Source organism: Athene noctua, chromosome 1, assembly GCF_965140245.1.
Source record: "Athene noctua chromosome 1, bAthNoc1.hap1.1, whole genome shotgun sequence".
Taxonomy (NCBI): domain Eukaryota; kingdom Metazoa; phylum Chordata; class Aves; order Strigiformes; family Strigidae; genus Athene; species Athene noctua.
Window position 1 is genome coordinate 165328089 of NC_134037.1, and position 22213 is coordinate 165350301.

Sequence of the window (22213 nt, forward strand, 5' to 3'; positions counted from 1 at the left end):
TGACCTGTTCAGAGGATGTTCTCAACTCTTTGACCCCGTCCACAAAAGACATACCAGCTTTTAGAGGGGGGGGTGTTGTGTCCCTTCCCAGTCTTCCTATGTTAAACTCGTAGCTCCTTGGATCAATCAAGCCTTAAGCTCTTAACATAGCAAAGTAACAACTTACTAGATCAAACAAAGAAGTTACAATTTTCTTCTTATATAGCCAGTAAATGATGACTTACAGATGTAACACTGTCCAGATTTAGATTAGTGTCTGTAGGATGTCTCTGTCATTACATTGCCAGTGTAGCAATTTCAAAAATTCTAGTTCCTTTATGCAATCAAACGTAAGGGGTTGAGAACACTACTCTTTATATTTCAATCCGCAGGAGGAAGAAGTGATAACTAATACACTGATATTAACAGCAACTTAAACTACAGCATATAGCATTCAGAAGAAATTGTAACAAAATAAATCCAGACTTAAGGTCACATGTAAGGCTGGTGAGCCTCTAACAATAATATGCCTGCCTCTCGGTGACATATATGGGAAGCATTAACCAGTTCATGATGGGTAAGAAAAGCTCCTGTGTGTTAGGAGACAGATGCTGGTGATGAGAAAATGGAATGTTTCAATTAAATCTGTGTGTGTAAAGCCAAAATCCTGTTCATTACTTGATTTCTATAAACTAAAATATATAAAGATTTCCATTTCAAATTGATTTCAGACTGTTTTGCAGAATTTGTCATCACAAGATATGACTGAAGCAGCAGCCAGCTAACACTTCAGATTAAAGTCAGGTGGCTACTGAGAACATCCACATGTGTACAGTATATTCATATTTAAGAAAGAAATATAGCTTAAGCCTTTCTGGTGTCTGGGAAACAAGTTAACTCCTAGCACAGGTTATTAAGAAAATTAGTATCTTTTTGAGAGCTTATTCAGTAACTACTCTCTTAGTATTTCACAAACTTTCTTCCCTCCACCCAGCTGGTACTGACAAGCACTGGAAAACTTAATTGAATAAGACAAACCAGGAATCCAAGTGTTTACAGTTAATTTAGATTTGACTAGCAAACTTTATAAATTGCTGGTTTTAAACTATATATATATATATAAACTTATACACTATAAACTATATGCATAAGGATTTGCTGACTGGAAGTTATTTTATACATATTCTTCCCCCACAGCCTTATACTATAATGTATTACAGCAAACTATTTTTTCTGAAACTTGAGATGGTTTTGAAACTTGACATTTGGAAGTAGCAGGCTTAACTGCATAAGCCAGAGCTACACATTTGAAGTATTTTCTTCAGAATTGCTCTGGATGATGCAAAGGGAAAAATACATGTATATTCAGGTATTTCACCCAATCTGAAGCAGGACTGTCTTTAAGAACTTCCTTGCCTAAATTCACAAAAACACCCTGCTCTAGAGACATTCTCTATAATTTAAAGGATAAATATTACCATATCAGTTCCACCTGTTAAGTAGATATGCACAATGGATATGGTATTCAGATGACTTAGTGGCAAAAGTCGCAAGCAAGAGAAGAATCACCTAAGGTCCACTACATGCACGAAATGAAGGAACTGGAAAGAGGAAGAAACACATTAAATTGTTTCATTAAGCGAGTTTCCACCTACCATTATCAGGAACTGGTTCCATGTCCCATGGGCTAAGCTTTTCAATTTCACCGTTGTCCCATCTGAGTCATCAAGTTAAAAGAATAATAATGGTTATCTTGATTAAGAAGTATTCTCTCCAAGAATACTGAAATTACAGCTATTTTTAGGTATTAATAGAATATACTGTATAAACATGCATATAAACAAAAGCATTAGCTAGCAATCAGCTGTCTCAGTGCAAAAAAGAAACATTCTTTGTAATGAATTTCAAATTAAAATTGTGCTCCTGATTTTGGCTATATGCAACTTAACCAATATAAAAATCCATTTTACAAAGCCTGTATCAAGAAGTTGCAGAAGAAAAATAAGTCATACACTTGGAAAAATGAAGTTAACAACACCAAGGGGAAGATATAAGATAAAACACACAGAGGAGAGGATTTTTTTTGCTAACGCCAACAGTAGTTGTGCAAGTCCATGGAATGTTTCAGAGAAAGAAAGAACAGTAAGTGAGGTATTTGGTACATTAACATTTCATTTTATTAGGCATACTACATTAAGACAAAGGAAATAGTATGTCTAAAATTAAGAAACTAAAGTAAGGACCAAGAGGAAGGAAATGCAGTTGATATCAATAGTGTATATGTATATTCACTCTGATGCTTGACTATTAGGTATGAATATCATTTTGAGATCTCTCCAGATCCTACAAGATTTGGACAGATTTTTACATGTTTTTAACAACACCAAAAAAAAAGAATTTTGGTATTTCAAATATAAGAAATGCCTTACTGGATCAGCTTAATACCCTACTCGTCCAGCTAGACCAGTAATTACCTGTCTTTGAAACTATTATTGGAAGATGCTATTTATGGAGACCATACGATTCTGGTACAATGTCCATTCTGCTCGTACTTCCAGTACTCATGATCACTGTATTCCTCTAGCCATGTTTGTGAATACACCCCAACTTATTCCCTTTAGTGTCTGTTTATTTTTGTTTAAAACCTTTTTGAGCCTGCTAATACTGTTTCCATAGCCTCCTGTGTAAATGTATTTATCAACTTGACTACTTGCAATGTTAAAAAACCCAAACCCATCTAAACAAATCCTCTACAGATTTCAACATGCACCTCTAGTTCTGTCACTACAGAATTTGGTGAATAATTCTCTACTGACCTTGCCTATCACCTTTATGATTTTGTGAACCATCAACATACCCCTTTCACCCTTCTCTTCTATCTGGAGAGTCACATTTTTTAAGTCTTAACCCACATCTGCTTCATACTCTTAATCATTTTAGTTGACCTTCTCTAAAGGAAGGTACCTTTAGATGCTATTACCCAAAGTGCACCAAGACATCAGTACACCACAATTCTGGAAAGCAGTGAACAATACTGTTTTGTCTTTGATATCCTTTCTGATGGTGGCCAAAGTTTTTGTAGCTGCCACTGCACACACAGCTGACATTGAGAACTGTCAATGACTACCTCAGCATTTCTGTCTTCAGCTGAATGTACTAATGAGCTCACTGTCATATAAGCATAAATAAGACATTGTTCCCTCAGGTGTCCTACTTAACATACATCTGCCCTGAAAATTACCTGGCACTTTTTTACCCAGTCAGTTTTATGAGGTCCTTCTGGAAGTCCTCACCTTCACAGTGATAATTGACTACTACCTGAAATGACTTGCAGTATTTACAGACCTTGGATATTTCACTGTGCACGCCCTCCAAGAGGCTTAGAAGGACACTGAGTAAAGTGGTCCCAGCACCAATTCCAGGGGGAGCTCACTACTCCAGCCTGAAATATAATTGTTAAGAACCACTCTTTTGCACCCTATCCTTTAACCAATTTTAAACACAAAGTATTTCCTCCAATCCTGTGTCATCTTAGTTCCTCTTGGAAGAGAAATCCTGTCACAGGTTTCTTAAAAAAATCCAAATATATGCTGTCTACTGTCCACTTTATTCATATGCTTACTAACAAAGTCACAGAACTTTAAAAGGAGTAGAGAGACAGAACTTTCCTGTACAAATGCAGTGTGGTTCTTTCCTGCGGCTGAGTTTATCCTTATGCTCAGTAGTATTATTCTTTATTATAGGTACATACCAGAAACTTGAAATCAAATGTATCAGTCTACAGTTTACCAATTTCCCTCCAGAGCCATTTCTGTTGGCAGGAGTTACAATAGCCATCTGCCAGTACAGGGTCCAACTGTAGGACAGTTTGCAACTTTGCCAGGAGTTTCCTAACAGAGTTCTCTCACTGCCAATGTGAATGCCACCTACTTCTAATAATTTAATAAACAGATATCTGGTGTAATACCTCCTGTGTATTTTTTTCAAACAAACTGAAAACTGAAGTGATAATCCTCATAATATTTTATAACTAAAACTCTACTCAGGCAAGAGCACTTCTCCATGATTTTGCTTTTATATCTCCATATAAATAGACACCCATCGACTTAAGAAAACCTGGATCTATCTACATTCAGCTTATTTGATGTTTCTGGAACTAACAGAGACTGAAGGCTCTGAAGTTTCATATGTTTGGTTCTCCTCCCTAGTTCATGTGCAATACTTCAGAAGTTGTTGGTAGTTACAAATGTATATCCTACTTCATAATATTGTATGACAGACTTTATCAATACAGTTTAGTACAGCTTAAGCCCCATTTAGTTCCACTTGAGCTCCATTCATCCAGGTAACACAACTTAATAATATACAAAGCTGCTTCCACACAAATACCTATTTTTATCTGGCCAATAAAATAACATTCCATTTATACATCTTCAATTTATTTATTATCTATACAGCAGTGATGATGATAATTTCAGATAATTCCTAAGTGTGTGACAACCTGGTTACCAGCAATAAGACTTTCAGTTACATTACATGGCAATTACTCCCCTTCACATCATTCAAATGTGGTTTCCCACACTCTCCACCACTGAGTGTTTTGAAGCCAACTTTCAGAGGTTGTTTCCGGTATAGAAACTCCAATAAAACTCTTTGTCTCAGAAGTGGCAAAAAACAACTGCAAATACTCAAACTCAGTTGGATTAGCAGAATTCTAGCATCTGAAAAAGCATCATAACCCAAATCCTGAGTGGAGAAACGGCATATTGCTGTTTTTCCAAGACAGAGTCACAACCACTTGTGTTTAGGTTGATTTTTCCCATTTAAACAGATGTAAAGTGAAGTGCATTTAAAAATCTTTTTGCATCCAATGTATAAAGCATAGGAATGCAAATTAGGAAGCTACTGCTGCTGAACCACACGCAGATTTCTTGGGGAGACAAGATTCTTGAAGAGAGAACTGTATTACAAAAAGAGCTAAGGACCCAGCCAAGTCACAAAACCAAGCTATACCTGCAAAACACTCCAGACATTTTCGTATATATATCTATATATCTATCTCTCTAAACATATCTATCTCTTAGGAATCTTCTATAAGAGCTGTTTGTGAGTCAAGGTAGAACAGAGTCACACTCTACAAAATCAGCATAAATCTTCAAAGAGCTCTCTTTTGAAAGTGGTCTTTAAAGAGTACTGTATTCCTTACCTATTCAATTATTAAGCTAACTTCAAATCAGATCTAGACTTTTCTCTGTTAAAGGCTCGTGCATTAAAATATTGAAATATCCTTCAGCACTCACAAATAAAAAGGTGTCTAGGAAACTGGCTACAGGCTCTTTTTCATTACTGGAAACTTGATTTTGAACTGGCTAAGAAAACAACCAAACCGCCCATTTAAATGTACCCTTAAGGAACAACTGTGGTCACAACAAAACATATCAAAGATATAACATATGCAAGGTAATATTTTCCCCATGGTGTCATAACGAAGTGTTTGAGCTATCTAACAGATAAAATTTAGTACTCTGAAATCAGATTTAGTTATATTTTCATACTGGTATCTGGATTCAGTAGATTTTTACTCTGTACATCATTTTACAAAACAAGGAAAAATATACTAGCCAGTAACTTGAATATTTTTACCCCTACATTACCTTGCAAGAGATATGTTCCAAGTGTACTGTCCCTCATGCCTGGGACATAAGTAAGATCCAGCACAATTTTAGTTTGTCAAGATCCTCTCTTTAGGTAAGAGAAAAGTCCAAAGGAGAATGAAATGAGGACAAGAAATCAATGTACAGATAGTCTGGATTTCAGTTTTTCATTTGTATGTACTTTCTCATTGTGGGTGATAAAGCAGCTGTCAGAAAGAAAAACCAAGTATTCGCACATACCGGCAGATTCATTATACATGGAGCAGAACTAGCTTTATCACTGTCAGGAACATGAAGGAGTTTATGGTCAGATGATCTGTTGTAGAGACTTAATGTTGATACCACTTATGGCACATCAAGAGTGCCAATTTGCTAACTGTAGCTTAGAAGCAAAAGTGAAAATTCACTTGCCAAAACCATACAGGCAAGAACTTCAATCCGGAAGTTACTTACACCATCCCACTAAGGAAAAATGAACAGGATAGATGACAAGTGAAGTAGATGAAACAAGGAACCAAAATATCTAACACAGTCTTGGCACTCAGAATTTTCTATTAGCTACAAGTACTTCCTTTCTTCAAAATGAGTGACAGGTTCTAAAGCCTCTGAGGGGAAAATAAAAAAAGCCCTCTACAATAAAGCTCTGAATATCAAATATACTGTAAAAGACATGGGAAGAGTCTCTGGTCATGATAGAAATAGGAATATTACATATTTACTGATATTATATGTTGACTGTTCCTTACAGTCCTACTTTGCTAGGGGAATCCAAAGCAAGCAAGATCCCAGAACCATTTCAGACAACTTGGACAGGCAGGACAAGGACAATACTCTGCCTCTGAGCACTGAGGTCCAGAGTTAACTTCGCTCACTTTTCTTCTCCTTTGTGTGAAGGACCTCTTTGTCAATATGAAAGAAGGTGCACAGGAACACCAGTGTCAAACTGTCATGGGGGCATAGTAGGGAGTAATTTTTCAGAATACACCTTGGCAAAGAAGGTATAGGTCCAACTATCTTGTTACCAGTTTGACTTGGGTGTTCATGGCCCTTCCTGTTTAAGTAGTTTTGGGGGTTTTTTTCCTACTTTTAATACCCTTGATTTGACCAATTTGCCATATTTTGAACAATGCGCTTGATGTTCTATGCCTTCATCTTGGCAATATTATCTCCTGACAAGTAGACTGGTCAGAGGGATTTGTGTATTATAGGTAACACAGGGCTACATTGTCTGTCAATTATCTAGCTAAATATCAACCAAAGATGAAATCAAAAGGTGAAATTGCAAGTGGGATCTACACAATAGGGAATATGGTAGAACACCACTAAGCAGCGAAGACTCAAGTTCTGTCTTCACATTCATGTGTCAACTATGAAGACAGAGCAACATTTGGAAACATCCTCTACAGGGGTCTCAAGCGATAGCATGAGATCATCTTATACATGTATTTACTCCTGTAGACTATAACATGAGAGACAGAAGCATGAGAACTTCATACATAAGGATCATGATGTCAGCAACAACAGAAGATATTCAGCATGCCACATCTAAAAGCAATTATTAATGAAGAAGAATAATGTACACTGGAAATTGCATTGCTTGCTTCATGGAAGTGATTCAGCACTAGTCATTACAGAAAATGATTTGCAAATCTGAAAGAGGTCAACAACATTTTACCACGCTACTATTCACTAAAAAATTGCTGCAAGTCATTACATATTCACACTGTGCTACATTAGCAACTTGAAACCATTAAGAAGTGATAATACCAGTAAAATAAATTTGAACAATTTATATATTCTCATACCAATAAGTCAGCTATATAAGAGGCAACCCACACTACTAACATCAGAAGTGTGAAATTTTTTTATACTTACTTAACACTGTAACACTGAAAGTGACTGTCTGGATATTGAGACTGATACGGTTCTTGACCCAACACTGTTCCAAACCACCATGCATCATCAATAATGGATCGGAACCTATCAGCTAGAGCAAAAAAAGGCTGCTTAGATACACTACTAAGAGAAGTTATTTAACTATGCTTCTTCTACATGCAATTAGAAAAACTGATTAATGTATTTCACTTTAAAGTTCTAAAACCCACTGATATTTAATAAAAGATGACATAACTTACTACGTCAAAAAAATACAAGTGAATCAATGTCAGTATGCTTTGAAGACTGTTATCTTAGATCTATGGTAACCTCTCCAAAATGCTTAGTACAGCAGTTAGTAGGTCACATTTCTAATGGGAAAAGGAACCTTACCTACCAAAACACCCCCTGAAGTTACAAGTAGTATCTAGCATATTAGGCAATTAGCCAAGGACAAATTTTTAATTTCCAAATTGTTTAGTTGAATACTTCGAAAACACACTTACAAGCTTGCCAGTTTCTTTGTCGTGCTTCATCATAGAACTGGCGTAATATAAGGAAGTCGATAACATCTGGCATATCATGGTATCTAGATAAAAAACAAACAAACAAACAAACAAACAAACAAACAAACCTTTTCACGTGTGTGCCTTTGGGCTTCAGGAACAAGCCTAGAAAAAAGCCATATTTTTAAGTACTTTCCAGAAAAATGAAGAGGCACATACCTGATGGAAAATGATTTGTCTGTATGCTTTCCAGTGGCATGATCTATAAAGGCAAGCTTGAGGCAACACAATGTGGGAGGACCAACTTCATATCTAATTCCAACAATTTTTACCAACTCCTGATCCTACAGGTAAGAATAAACAGTTTCAGCAAGTATTACCTTCTGGACTATGCACAGAACTATTAATTTAACATTAGTTAACCAAGCACATGAATTGTACCCACATCAAAAAGCCAGAAATACCAAAACTGTATTTGAGATTTCAATGGAAGACAGTCTGTCAGACTTGGCAATCTTAACACAGCTATTTGTATTTGGGCTTCCCACAGGTAACTCTGAAGATACTCTGGTAACTGAAGATACTTTACTCTGTTGTTTCCACAGGGAAACATTATGGGAAATGGCATAAACTCACAAATCAATGTTTTGCAAACAGTGTAATACAACTTCATTCACAGACTACTAGTATTGAACCCACAGTATCTTCAATGCAGACCTACCCTAAGGATTACTTTTCTCCATGGCTCCTTGTGAGGATTCAGTTCATAAATGTTATTTCTTCTAACTGCTTCAATGTAAGCTTCATGTCCTTGCCGAAAATATATTACCTAAAAAACATCCCCCAAAAGTAAATGTTTTCCTATATTTAGTAACTATAGTAATGTTAGTTAACACAAGCATTTAAAGATTTTAATCCATATTCCTACCTCATCACCCATCTGAGGAACAAAAGGGGATCTTCTAAGAGCCGTGTCTGTTATCCAAACAGGAGGATGCCAATCATATGACAATTCCAAGTTTACTGGTTGTGTTGGAGAATTAGCCTTCACATTTAATAAAGAGCAAAATTAGACATAAGAACATATTGCTGACATGACATGAAAACAACTCATTCCGTTTTAATTTGGCAGACAAAAGCTTAACTTATAAAAGACTGATGTACATTTCCAAAAAGCAAAATTCCTCTAAGTCTGTGCTTGACTTGTAACTGTATTTGTAGTACTAATACTAAGCATTCCTTTCCTGTATGAAGATCCGAGTGAGCAAGATTACTATTATGAAGGTCTTAAGAGAAACAACATTCAATAATTTATATGGCAGTCTCAGTGCCCAATTAAAAAAAATAATCTATCAATCTGCAAGAAACTACTTAAAGATGGAAAATTATGGGAAATATTGCACAGTAAATACCCATATTAAAACAGTTCCAAAAATATAATTTTGAGAATACTTGGAAGTAAAATGATGAAGAGAAAAACATACCAAAATTACACCAAGCGTTAAAAAAAAAATCTGTTTGCCCCTTTATGGTAGGAAATGGCAAATAATAACTACTGTAACTTTAAAAACTATAACTAACTTTAAAATTTTGGTAAAAGAGAGTAGTTATTGTAACTTATAAAAAATTAAAAATTCAGCCCAAGTTTAAATGGCCACCATAAATACCGTGACTATATCCCATAAATTTTCAAAAAGATATGTTAAAACCAGACAGTTTTACAGGGTTTTAGTCTAATATTCTGTGTAGGTTATTTAATAATCAAATTTCCCCCTTGATACCAGCAAACTTGAAAACCTTTTTTATTCTAACAGTGAAAATTTTTTCACTTGGAATGCCGAATCTTCCATGCAAATCAGCAGACACCTTGCATTTGGAATGGTTTCACATTAATTAAGGGTAGACTGTATATAGTGATACCAATAACCTTGTCCAATGGCAATAACAATTACTTTAACTGTTTCCAATGAAGAGGTCTAAAAACCTAAAGAGTGAATAGAAGAAATTAACTGTATACCTCCTCCTGCTTTTTTGGTTTGAGCTTTTTTCTTCTTTTCCTCCTTCTTCTCTTTGGAGGAGATGATTTCTCTGCTGATACTTCATCTTCTGAAGTACTGCAGTATCTGATAGCTTGCCGTCGAGAAGTTCGTACAGGAGGTTGTAGATTAATCCCTGCATCAGCGATCCAGTCAGAATATCTACTTGAAGAATCACTGTCCACAGTGGATGGGGTCAGGGAAAATACAAAACACAGAACCAAGTTATCAGTATCTTAGAATGTTAAAACCTTTTAGACAAATATCTGCAGGTATAGATTGCTACTGAAAGCACTATCAGAAGAACTGAAATTACTTTGACCTGTTGTAACAATGTAACAATTATTTAATTTGATGTTTAACACAATTTTTTCAGAACACAGTAATCCAAAGCATGTGTTTTTAAAAAAGGCTGGTTAATTCTTAAATAAAATTACTGATTTTAGAAAGTTGTGCAATTACATTCTGGACTAGTTAAGAGCCCTCTCTGAAAAACACACTAGCCAAACCGAGTTTAATTCTTTAAAGATAGTTACAGAAATTTCACAGGCAGACATTTACTTTTTTTCTCTCTTTTAGCATTTTTTAGTTCTACTACTATAGAGTTCTAGAAACTCCATTAAAAAATCATTTAAAAAGCCATAAAGTGATTAAAAAGTTATAGACAACTTCCGTTCTAAAAAAAAAAAACCTTGCAAAAAGAGTTGCAAATTTTTCCAACCGTTTTTGTAAGAGCAAGCAACTGACCGTTGCTGCATTATTAAAAAAAACAAAAACCAGAAAACCCAAAACCAAACACACACCCCCCCAAAAACCGAGCAGAACAAAACACACTATAGAAAAAAAATAAAATGTTCCAGACTACCTTCTTTCTACTTGCCATCTAGCAAAAAAGCAAAAGGACTTGAAACTACATTAAAAGATAGAAGTGTTTTGATGAAATGTAACCCTAAACAACAATGCAATGTGTCAGTACAGTACCCTACAAAATATTACATACGAAGCACAATAGAACTTCCATACAAATTTTCACTTGCCAAAATTCAAGTAAAACTCATAACAGTAAAAGTTGGGATTTGTTTCTCTGCTCTTACCTAGAACTATTACTGTTGCTTTTCTTGTCACTTCTCCACTCTTCCTCTTCATCAGATGAGCCAGAGCCCTCACTTTCTTCAGCCTCCTGAATTTAAAAATATGCAGGGTCAACCCAAAACTTTCGCATAGTACGTGTTTTATGGGTTTGAAACATAAAATACATTTCCCATTCATGGCTGCATATTAAGTTAGGAAGGAATTTGGTAAAAATAGTTGTTAAAATGGAAATGAAAGTAGTTATTTCTTGTAGTTGATTTCAACTTACTCTATTGACCTCAGCAGCATGCTATTAATGCTTAACATCTGTATATTCACTCACATTTTACTAGCCACACATGGATCCACCTGCTGTAGCCACTCTTCACAAAGCAACATTTCTATTCCCCTACCATAAGACAGTTCTATTTTTTTCCAGTCTAAGAATAAGTTCATATCATTTATCAGAACAAAGTGACTTTGATTCCTTCAAATTCCCAATTCATGATGCTGTAATTAGGTCATGTAAAGTACACAATAATCTAGCTCACTGGAATGCAAAGGAAGAATATAAAGATTGAAAAGGGTACAAATCAAGGAAAAACTATCACATCTCCCATCTGCACACAACATGCAAATATTCTGTAGTATAGGAGCAGCACTTCTATGAATTTTTTTTTTTCCATTAGTTTCACAAGTTAGAATCAGGTGATTTTTCTGATCTTAGCATCAGTGATTGACCAAGTACTAACTGGATATTCATGTGTGTATTTAAATGCAAAACTAAATAGCCAAGATACATCAAAATATATTAAAACCTAAATCATTTCCTGATTGCTGTTCAACAATTTATTTTCATTTATTTAATGTTTTAAATGTGTTTTCCATAACTGAAATAATTATAATGCATTGCTCATGTCTCAAGCTATATGTTAACAAGCAAAAAAACCAACAAAACAAAATTTAACTTGCAATTTCAAGTTCAATACTGTTTGAATGAATCCAACTGATTATTTGTTTGTCATTTTCAGAGTAACAAAGAGTCTTTCCCCTAAGACCTGTTCATACAGTGTACAGAATGGACAATACTAACTCAGTTCTTCTCTTTTATCCTACCACTTGTAGGATTAAAACAAAAACCCCCCAACATTTACATCAAAGTTCAGCTTCTTATTTGTTTTATTATTATTAAATCTAACATCAATTCTTCAAAAATATGTAAGTACATGTAGTATTTACAGGACGCTGCACCTAACTCCTATTTGACCCTTGTGAACTTTGAATTTTTAATGTGCCAGAAGTCCCCTGTGAACTCCCCTTCCACCCTATTCCCAAAATTAGGAAAACCTTAACTTTTCACTAAATTTACAGGATTGTTTTTAAACACAGGAATTCTTTAAGAGACTAGGGTAAGAGAGTCCATTTCCACAGAATACCATTCTTCACCTTACTTACAAAATTACCTTCTCCTGAATGTCCCCCATTTTGTTCACCATTCTTCCTTAACAAAGCAAGTGACTAGTCCAACAAGTCCAACCTTTTCTACTCCTTCCAATCCTTTCCCTTTTCCCAGTTTGAGACTACCCTTGTGTGCAAGACGAAACAACTGTAGTCCAAGCAGTCCTACTGCTGATTTACAGCATTTGATAACACAATAGTCAAAAGCTGCTGCTACCCACAAACTCCTGTTTCACCCCAAGCCAGGACTCAGCCAAGATAAATAGACTCTGTGAAAGAATCACATTACCAGACCATAACAATGCTTTATCAAGAATCTTCAAAATTTCCAGTTTTAGGTGTGTGCACAAATTTTGAAGGTTTTCAAAGAGAAATGACAAAACACATCTCAAATCCAAACTTCCCTTTAAGCTAATCTCAGTATTGTACCTCTGTTTTCTGCCTTGGGCCATGAATTTGGTTTAGAAGATTCTCAGCAAAAATAATTCAGCCATTTATAAAATGACAGGAAAGACTGCCAATATTAAAGCAACAGATACCTAGGTATGAGAAGTGCTAGCAATAATAATGCTTACAGAAACACTTTCCCTGGTAGAAGAGAAGGGGTTTTTGTTTCCTTGTTTGTTGTAAGACAGAAAAGCCACATTTACATGAAACTTCATTATTAAGGAACTCAAGTTCTAAATACAGAACTCAGAAGAGAACTTACCTGCTCTATCAAGCCAAAGCAGTTATCTCTTTCCTCATCAGAAGACTCCAGTTGTTCAATGTTATTCCGTGTGCGGTAACTGGAATACTTCCGTCTATACAGTCTACGCTTTGACTGTATTAATGAAGACTCAGAGTCACTCTAATTTATACAGGAAGTGAAGAAAATAAGTTACATGAAGGTATATATGTTGCAAACTTATGGAGGTGAAAGGGTGGCTAACAGTACTGCTGAACGTAAAAACTGATACAGACTTATCACATCTCAGCTTGATCATGTCAAACTCCTTTTCACAAGAAATAATTTTCTTATTAGTCAATAGTTTTAAATTTGCTGTTCCCAATTTATGATTTAGTGGTTGTTCTAAGAAATTGCTCTTCATAAACTACCGTAACGAGTCCATTCACACTACCTGATAAATACATTCACAGAATCAAGACATTAACTGCCTACAATGTGCAATTCTGAGAGGACCAGGAATCCTCAACTTTCCCCAGTTCAGGGCAATATGCAGTAGAAATCTTGCATCGCATTGTTTTGTACCGCAAGAAACAGCAAATCAGGACACTATCTTATAAAAACATGACAATAACCAATTTTTCTTCTTACTGATCTCTTCCAAAAAATAGGTAGTGAAAAAACATTCAAAACTGAGCAAGTCTGAAATGGTTGCCCCATAAACAAAACATTGTTATCTAAAGTAAAATGATAAGGGAAGAGCAATATAGTCTCTAATTCTTCAAATACAGGACCTCGAACATTCTTACTTGCACCTCAGTGCTTTAGTGTGGTCTTCTAACAGCTGCTTTTGAAACTTTTAACTATAGTAAAACCAGAACGGCCTGAAATCAAGCTTGCCTTTAAAAATTACTACCAAATACCTGAGGAAAGACTGAAAGAAAAAAGAATTCTAGGTATTCATAAAAATAAATCAGACCTTGTCCTGTAATAAGTGGAAGCTTAATCACCAAGAACCTTTGAAGACCATACCTTCAGAAATGTCTGCTTTCATTTTTTAAACCATGACTTGCCCCTAGGCACAAAATGCCCATTTTCCTTTAGAAGCTGCTGCATACCTTTTCCAATTGCTCAAATGACTTTTTCTTCTCTGTTGCATAAAGATCTCTCTCTTCTTCCCCTTTTGCAACTCGATATTCTTCCTGCTTCCTACAAGAAAGTAATGAAAAGCTAATTCTGTATCTGTTTTGACAATGCTGAAAAGTTAAATGATCCTTTCCCTTTAAAGGATCTAGCTAAAAAATCCTAATACCTAATTCCATTACTTTATTAATTTCAGATGTTATTATTGCTCAAACATCTATATGTCCTCTCAATTCCAGATAAAGATGGATATTAAGAAAGTCTTCCTTGCAAATATCAGAATATAATAAAATTTTTCAACCCTATTTTTAATCCACATTTTTCCCTTTGCAATCATTCTACCTCCCAACACCAGAAAAACTCTTTAAAAACTTCAGAGATATGGCAGCACATACAGCTCTACCATTAAAAAGAAACATAGCTATAATTATTAGTTCTCCTTTTCACAGATGCACACTGATAGTACTTTTGAAAGCAGCTATTTTAGCTTTTCAAATGCTCAGTGCTGCTTATCGTTATAACAGATTACCCCCACAGAGTCTCACAAAAGTACAATCTCTCCAAACTCTTTCATGTAAATTAATTTAACCTATACCCCTTTATTTTGGGAAAAGCAAGAATCTAGGCAATCTAGCTGTCCTTTAAGAAGGGTTAAAATATTGAAGTATGGGAAAATCATTCTCTATTAAACTAGAGAAACTTTCATTTATTTTTGTTGAATGGGACTTCACAATTAAAGGTTTTTAAGCACAGCTGACCATAACACTGAACTATTTCAATCTGTACCACAGATCTATTTTAGATTAGGTCCAACAGCACTAGATTTAGAAAAAACAACACTATGTGTTCTCTTTAGTCATATCTGCAGCAGCCCAGTAAGCTGTCTGCAGACCTGAGTACGCTTGGTGGTATTTCTGGTACAACAACTCTTCGTCTCCAAGCCTGGAGGTCTCGCTCAGTAGCCATCTGACTTCGTGGAGCATTCTGATGCATCTGACGCACACCTTCAACTTGCCCACTACGTCGCAGACCGATGTTGGGAGGAGACTGTATGTCAAAACTTGGTCTTCTAAAAGCTAAAATATACAAACAAAAACATTTCCAGACTACACAGAATTGAAACCTTGGGGGTTTTTTACTATAAGAGAAAAAAATTCACTTTATATATTTTTATCTTCATGATTGTTAGAATATGACTAATTATCACCTTCAGGAAATTATCTGTCTTGTAGAAAATACAGTGAGATTACACATATATTTTTAAATTGGTTATTTCTACTACTATTTTCATACTACTACTACTACTACTACTACTATTTTAATACACTGAAAGGAAGTATAATGTGACAGAGGTGTTTTTCTGAACTATTTCAGGCAGCTCCAAGGCTTAACAAGGTTCTAAAAAGCACTTTCTCTGGAGCTGAGCTTACATAATTAAAACTACAAGGACACAGATCAGGAAAGTGTCTGCTTGAAATCTAAAAAGAAGAAAAAGGAGAACCAAGTTTGAATAATGGTAAAATACTTATTTAGCAAACTTTAAAGAAGAAGAAATGTAGCTCCTGTAAATGTTGTTACTCTACAAATTATTAAATATGTAGCACTATAAGAAATACAATTAATGTTCTTCAAAAGGAAAAGCAAAAGGCTTTGTTGTGCAATTTAATCACAGTAGTAGCAGTATTTTAATGAATAAAAAGATTGTAACCAGCTATCAATGTTAAGGGAATCTTCATCTCCAAAACAATGTTAACATTAAAATCTCCTTGAAATATTTCACACAGTGTAATAAAAATGGAGATAGAACAATTACCTAAGAATTTATCAGCAAGTACTAACCTCTTCTAGGTGTTCCTTCCCCATTTTGTGGGCCACTTGAAGCAGATTCTTGATCGGCTCCAGTTCTTTGATCTTGTTGTAGTTGTAATTGTCTAATCATGCCATCAAGAATGCTGGGCTCCAAGCCTTGTTCATCCTGATCAACTGTCTGTTGGCCTATAACTTGTTCAACCACTTCTCCATCACCTTGCAAGTGTAATACAAATAAAATGAATGGGTTCAGTTAACTGTAGCATATCCTTTAATCTCATCATTCAGATCATAGTGAGATATGTTCTACAACTAAACACAATGAGAACCGTTCTTTAAATTATTCTAATTGCTTAGTCCAAATGAGACATTTAAAGAATCTACAAACCAAACACATCTTGTGCACATGTTGGTGCCCATAGAAAATAAAAGATGACATCCATGTGAACAACTGATTTTTTTTCTTGTTTAAAATTGTGTTCACTGTGCAACCTTGCAGCATCTTCACTGAACATAAATACCCAATAGTTACCATGTGAGAAAACGAAGATATTTTAAAGTCGCCTATGTCGTATCTACTCTGTTCCCATTCAGAATTACTACAGTATCTCTAATTTCTGGATGTAGGTCTTTAAAAATACCGTTCTTACTTGTTGCTACATATCCAAGTTGAGGAATCAAATGTTCATCTGCACAATTCTCTCTTCCTGGCACCAATCTTTGATATTTTGTTGGATGAGGGTTTCCATCCACATCTACTAAGAAGGGAGGGGGCATGAGATGTGGAGCCTGTTGAGTTTGCTCATCTAGGACGTAATTGTTAGAGTCTCGAATAAGTGGCCGATAGTCAGTGTGGAAGAACATCTGATCAGGAATCTAGAAAGAAATGAAGTTTTTATGTTACCAAGTTTAAAAAAAAAAAATGCTGAAGAACAAGTGACACTAAAATATCTAAAAATCTCCTTGAAAGTAAAAGAAAGGGCAAGTTCCCAATAAGAAGAGTTATGCATAGCTACAATTAACCTGTATGGGTGTTGCAGTACTCTCATTTTTTATAGTGCTTTTGCAGGCAACAAAATGCTTTCAGAAAAAAATAAACCGAGGTAACTTAAAGCAGACGCACTGGTTAACACTTAGAATTAAAAATATTTTACATCTCATTCTAATTTTTTTCACATAATGAAGACATTTCCTTGGTTTCCATGCAAGGAAATCATTGTCTGAACTTCAATATAAGCTTTCAAAGTAAAGTTCTTTCTTAAATCATGCAGTGTCCACAGAAATTTTTTATGCAACTGAAACAGTGTTAAATCCATGCAGCTGAAGGAAAACGGTTACGCAAGTGTTAGATCACAGTCAGAATCTTTGCTCCTAGGAACGATGAGCAAGATGAAGACAAAAAGTTTCAGTTTCAGCTAAGAAAGTAAAACAAGAAAAAAATAGTTCTTTAAAATGACAAACATGAAATTATCATTGCAACTTTAAAAAAACTGAGGGGGAAGTGAAGAAAAGCATAGGCCAGAACTGCACTTTTGAGAGCTATTTTGAAAAATATATATTTATCAAAACAAAAAAGAAACAGGCTGATATGTTCAAAAAAGCAAAATATTTATCCCACGCACATTTTTCTGACCTTTCAAAATCCACGGTGTTGGATGAATATTTACTTTTGCTTATTTTAATCAAGCTACTACACTGAATTTGAGTTTGACTAAGGCAAGGCCTAAAGAACTGCAAGTCCTAATAAATGAAATAAACCAGCAAATTATTCTTACACACAAACAGTCTGGTTTTGTGTTAATCAGGTAGTATGCAATAAACTCGTGATACATTCCAATCTTTAAACATTAATCTATTTTCAGAAATTAAAGTAATTTTGAGGTCGAGCAATTAACATGCAAATTAGCTGGCTGGAAGATGAAAATGTATTCCAGAAAAGTTCTTGGGAGCTACTCCCAAAGGAATGTTAAAACACTGGTTGTTTTTGCTGTGCCAGGACCATACATACAAGAAAACTCACAGACCTCAAGGAACCCGTTATATTTAGATCCTGTACCCATACAAAACTCTTACATATGACGTTTCAGAGGAGCAAATGTAACTCATCTAATTCCATTTAGAAGCTTCAATAAACAGTTCTAGTAAAAAGCTGAACTTACCTTTTCATAAGGCCTGCTACAGCCAAAACCAAATATCAGTAGATGCCCATGAGAATCTGTACATGCAAAATGCTGCCCATCAGGTGAAAATTTACAGTCAAAAACAGCACCGTGTCCTTGGCCTTCAATCTAGATTGAATGAAAGAAACTCAAGACTATCTGACCAAATTTTTTTTGAGCAAACAATAATGCAGCATCAAAAATTAATTACTGTTAAAAGCACTCATGCACCTCTTAAATACCACCATTAAAGCACAAATAATCTTGTTACTTCAGTTTATTTATTTTCCCCTTGACATGTGAATTTAAGTCCTGAATCACAGTTTAAAAAGATGCACTCAATTTCAAAGGTGCACTAAAGTAAACAGAAACTTACTGTTAAGGAAACAAAAGCTTTTTGAGGCTTTTCAGCTGTTAGTATACTGCTTAAGAGTAAATTGCAGGTAATATATACTGATTTTGTTAAACCACTTTCAAGAAAAGCATGGGGAATCTTAAAGCTAAAGAAAAAAACCCCACTTTTGACTGTAACCAGGAAAAAAAAAAAATTTAAAAAATTAGTATGAATATTGCATCATAACTTAAGTCTTTGAGAAAATAATCTATTTTAAAGTGTTAATCATGAACTGTCAAATGGAGCAAATGTCACGGGAGCTCTCAAGAACTGCACCAATCCACTAATACTTATGGTAATATTATCATTGGTTTTAAGCCAGTTGTGAATACAAATATTTGTCCATAAGACTCTTGACATGATGGTTTAAAACAGGACCCTTTCAATCTTTTAGAAGGCACCTCATCACAATTAAGGAAAACAGTTACTATGAATGGGGTGCAAGATGATCTTTGGTAACAAAAAGCAGAAAAACCCCAGTGTCAGCTATTCACACCCCCTCACAGACCGAGAAGTTCTCATCAACAGATGAAGTCTCGAAGAGCTCAGACACTGACTACGATGAAAAGTCAAGTCCTGCTCTGCTCCCCCACACCTCGCTTTCCTCACACCCAACTGCAAATTCTCAATCAACCTTCCTTGTCTCAGAAGCTTATCAAGACCTCCCTGACCGAATCCAACTTGGAAGCCCTACAGGGAAGCAGCTGCAGAAGGATGTCAGGAATACTTTTGCAGATGATCAGTGAACTGACTCAGCTTAGTAAAAGGTCCAGTGAGAGGCATCTGATTCAAACTAGAGAACGGCAGTGGGCAGCTGGAAGCACATAAGGGAGGTAATCCTGGCCCACCTTTTCTGCCACATTAAACTGTTAAAACTGTCTCCTGGTCACTTTGCACCTACAGTTACAATAACCAAGAAATTAAAAGGCAAAATCTTTAGAGCAAAAACAAACGCATAAATTTTGCTTGTTTGGGGTGGTTTGTTGGGGTTATTTTTTCCCAAAAAGGTGCAGGGGGTGTGCATGTTGGTGCAAATTCCTTCAACTAGTATGTGAACACACTGCTCTGTGTCGAGAAAAAAAACGGGAGTTTCAAAAGTCTTACCATGTTAAAATAATGCTTTGTTTTCGTGCCTTTGGTAATGTCCCATATAAAGATGTTGCCATCATGACCTGCAGACAACATTATCCTGGAATCAAAAGGATGGGTCTCCAAGACAAATACTTCATCCGCATGCCCCTAGAATTTAAAATTGCACATGATGCGCAAACAAGAGGACATAAATCCACATCAATTGGATATTTACAGTAGAGCCTAAAGCACTGCACTATCCTTTCCTCACACTCGGACTTCTGGAAAATTAGACCCCTACAAGCTGCCTCCAAAAATACATGTACTTTTATAAATTCCACATATGTACAGATTCCATATCTGGGCTGGTACCTGTGGCCCATAAGTAGGGGAAAACCCCAGGCAGCCATAAAGACTTTATCATTCTAAATTTAATAATTTTCTAGATTCAAGCAAGAACTCTAGAAATATGAAGCTTTTGCCAAAGGACAGTGAACTACTCAACGGGCAAGTATGTTACTGCACAAAGTTTTATTTATTCTACAGGAGAGGCAACTTCAACACAGCAGCTAGGTGAAAGGAGTGTTCAAATGCAGGAGGAAGCAGCTAGTTGTAGTTAAAAAAAAAATCAACAAGAAACACTACACTTGCTTTATCATTCGTACAGAGCTTTCAAGACAAATCAGATCTAACTATGAACTCAGCATGCACAAGTCACTGCAATTCTTGGCAGACCATCTACTTCAAAAAGCAAGTGAAATTACATACCACCAGGTCATGAAGCAACTGCCCTGTACAGGAATTCCAAACTTTGAGCAGGTGATTATTCACAGCCGTAACGACAAAATTATCATTCTGGTTCCAAGCTATCATGGTTACTTTAGGCTTCATAAATTTGTCTTCTTCTGAACTTGCATCACTATTTTCAAGAGTTGAACAGGCATGAGATATTTCTAATTAGCCCATTTCAATCTCAAAATACAGAAAAATAACCTGTTTTCCCGTGTTAATAATAAGACAAGGAAAGGAAAGTTAAGAATTAAATTTGTTTTGAAATTTTTGTCCATCATCTCAATTCTTTTTGGAGCAACCAACTATAAAGCAAATCTGGATTTCCAGCATATTTATTTCCCAGGACATGATAACCTCCTTCCTATTTGAGATGCAAGGCAAAAAGGCTTTCCTTTCTCATGGAGTCTTGTCTCTTCTACAATTAGTCATAAGATAATTCCTCTAAAAATCTGAACTTTTCACAGTCAAGAGCTTTCCAGCTGTTTCAGAAGCTAACCTCTACATTAACTAAGCATTTTTTTCTGATTCCCAACATAAATATATTAAAGATAGATTGAGGTTAATACAAAACATTATTTCCTCATTTCATTCCTTAAAATACATTTACAGGATACTGTAACACTCCCTCTCAGCATCTCAGTCAACTGAAGGAACAAGCTTTCTTTGAAACACACACAGTAATATCTATATTCCACATCAACTAGTAGCCTCTCTTACAAAGACTCTCAGTTATACACAGCTACAATTGTAGATATTAACCCAGAAAGATGCCACAGTCAAATCTCAAATATTAATATCTCCTCCTTTTCTAGTAAAACCATTTTTTTTTTTTGCCATGGCTGCATCACAAGAAGAGCTTGCAATCATCATCCAATCAACTAGTATACCCAAGGTTTGGTTTTTTGTGTTTGTTCCCCCCCTCATTCGATCCCCTACAAATTAATTTCTGCTTAGTTTCTACAAAAGTTGACTAAGCATTCTGTACTACTGTAAATGATCCATGGTTCAGGTTTGTCTAGTGCCATGTAATATCCTGATCTTCACCTGTAATGACATTATTCAAACTGTGCGCCACTAGCACATTTCATTAATACCCTTCTAAAAAATACAAAAGAATAAATGAAAATAGCAAAATCAGTCCTTGATGAAACCCACCTATTGCCTGTCATGACCTCTCCTGGAAAGAGGTTACCTTCTACCTTATTTTTATTAATCTAGAAGTATTTTTCCTGTGACATGTCAGCTGTCTGACTGAAATCCAGATCGAGAAGATCTATCACATAAATATAAATATAAATATTTATATATAATATAAATATTTTATATATAAATATAAATACATATATTTATAAATATAAATATTTATAAATATTTATATAGCTTTCAGATGTACACTGTGCCAAAATAAATATATTTTTTCAAGCACAGACTAAATTTAGCAAGTTATTACATCACCAGAATACTCATTCCCCCCCCCCAAAGATCACACCACTTGATCACTTAGTATTGCTAAGGCTTGCTCTGGTTTGACTGTAACTAAGCGTGCTTGATGAGTTTTGCGAACTTCGGCTTTACACAACAGATTGAAAAGACAACGCT

At 35.4% G+C, this 22213-nt stretch overlaps 1 protein-coding gene across 2 annotated transcripts in view; it reads right to left on the bottom strand.

The window, feature by feature from the left end:
* BRWD1 (bromodomain and WD repeat domain containing 1) overlaps positions 1-22213 on the bottom strand; it is a 60752-nt gene that overhangs the window by 24817 nt on the left and 13722 nt on the right. Inside the window, exons 14-29 of one of the 2 annotated variants that reach the window (XM_074903902.1) lie at positions 20591-20741; positions 19856-19990; positions 18358-18486; positions 16849-17074; positions 16229-16414; positions 15282-15465; positions 14365-14455; positions 13289-13402; positions 11145-11230; positions 10032-10227; positions 8943-9059; positions 8736-8843; positions 8234-8358; positions 8015-8097; positions 7509-7620; positions 1635-1696 (exon numbers count right to left, since the gene is read on the bottom strand). In XM_074903902.1, the coding sequence (XP_074760003.1) occupies positions 1635-1696; positions 7509-7620; positions 8015-8097; positions 8234-8358; positions 8736-8843; positions 8943-9059; positions 10032-10227; positions 11145-11230; positions 13289-13402; positions 14365-14455; positions 15282-15465; positions 16229-16414; positions 16849-17074; positions 18358-18486; positions 19856-19990; positions 20591-20741 (2105 nt within the window). Of the gene's footprint in view, positions 1-1634; positions 1697-7508; positions 7621-8014; positions 8098-8233; positions 8359-8735; positions 8844-8942; positions 9060-10031; positions 10228-11144; positions 11231-13288; positions 13430-14364; positions 14456-15281; positions 15466-16228; positions 16415-16848; positions 17075-18357; positions 18487-19855; positions 19991-20590; positions 20742-22213 lie in introns of both variants that reach the window. The other variant, XM_074903895.1, reaches the window with a different exon arrangement.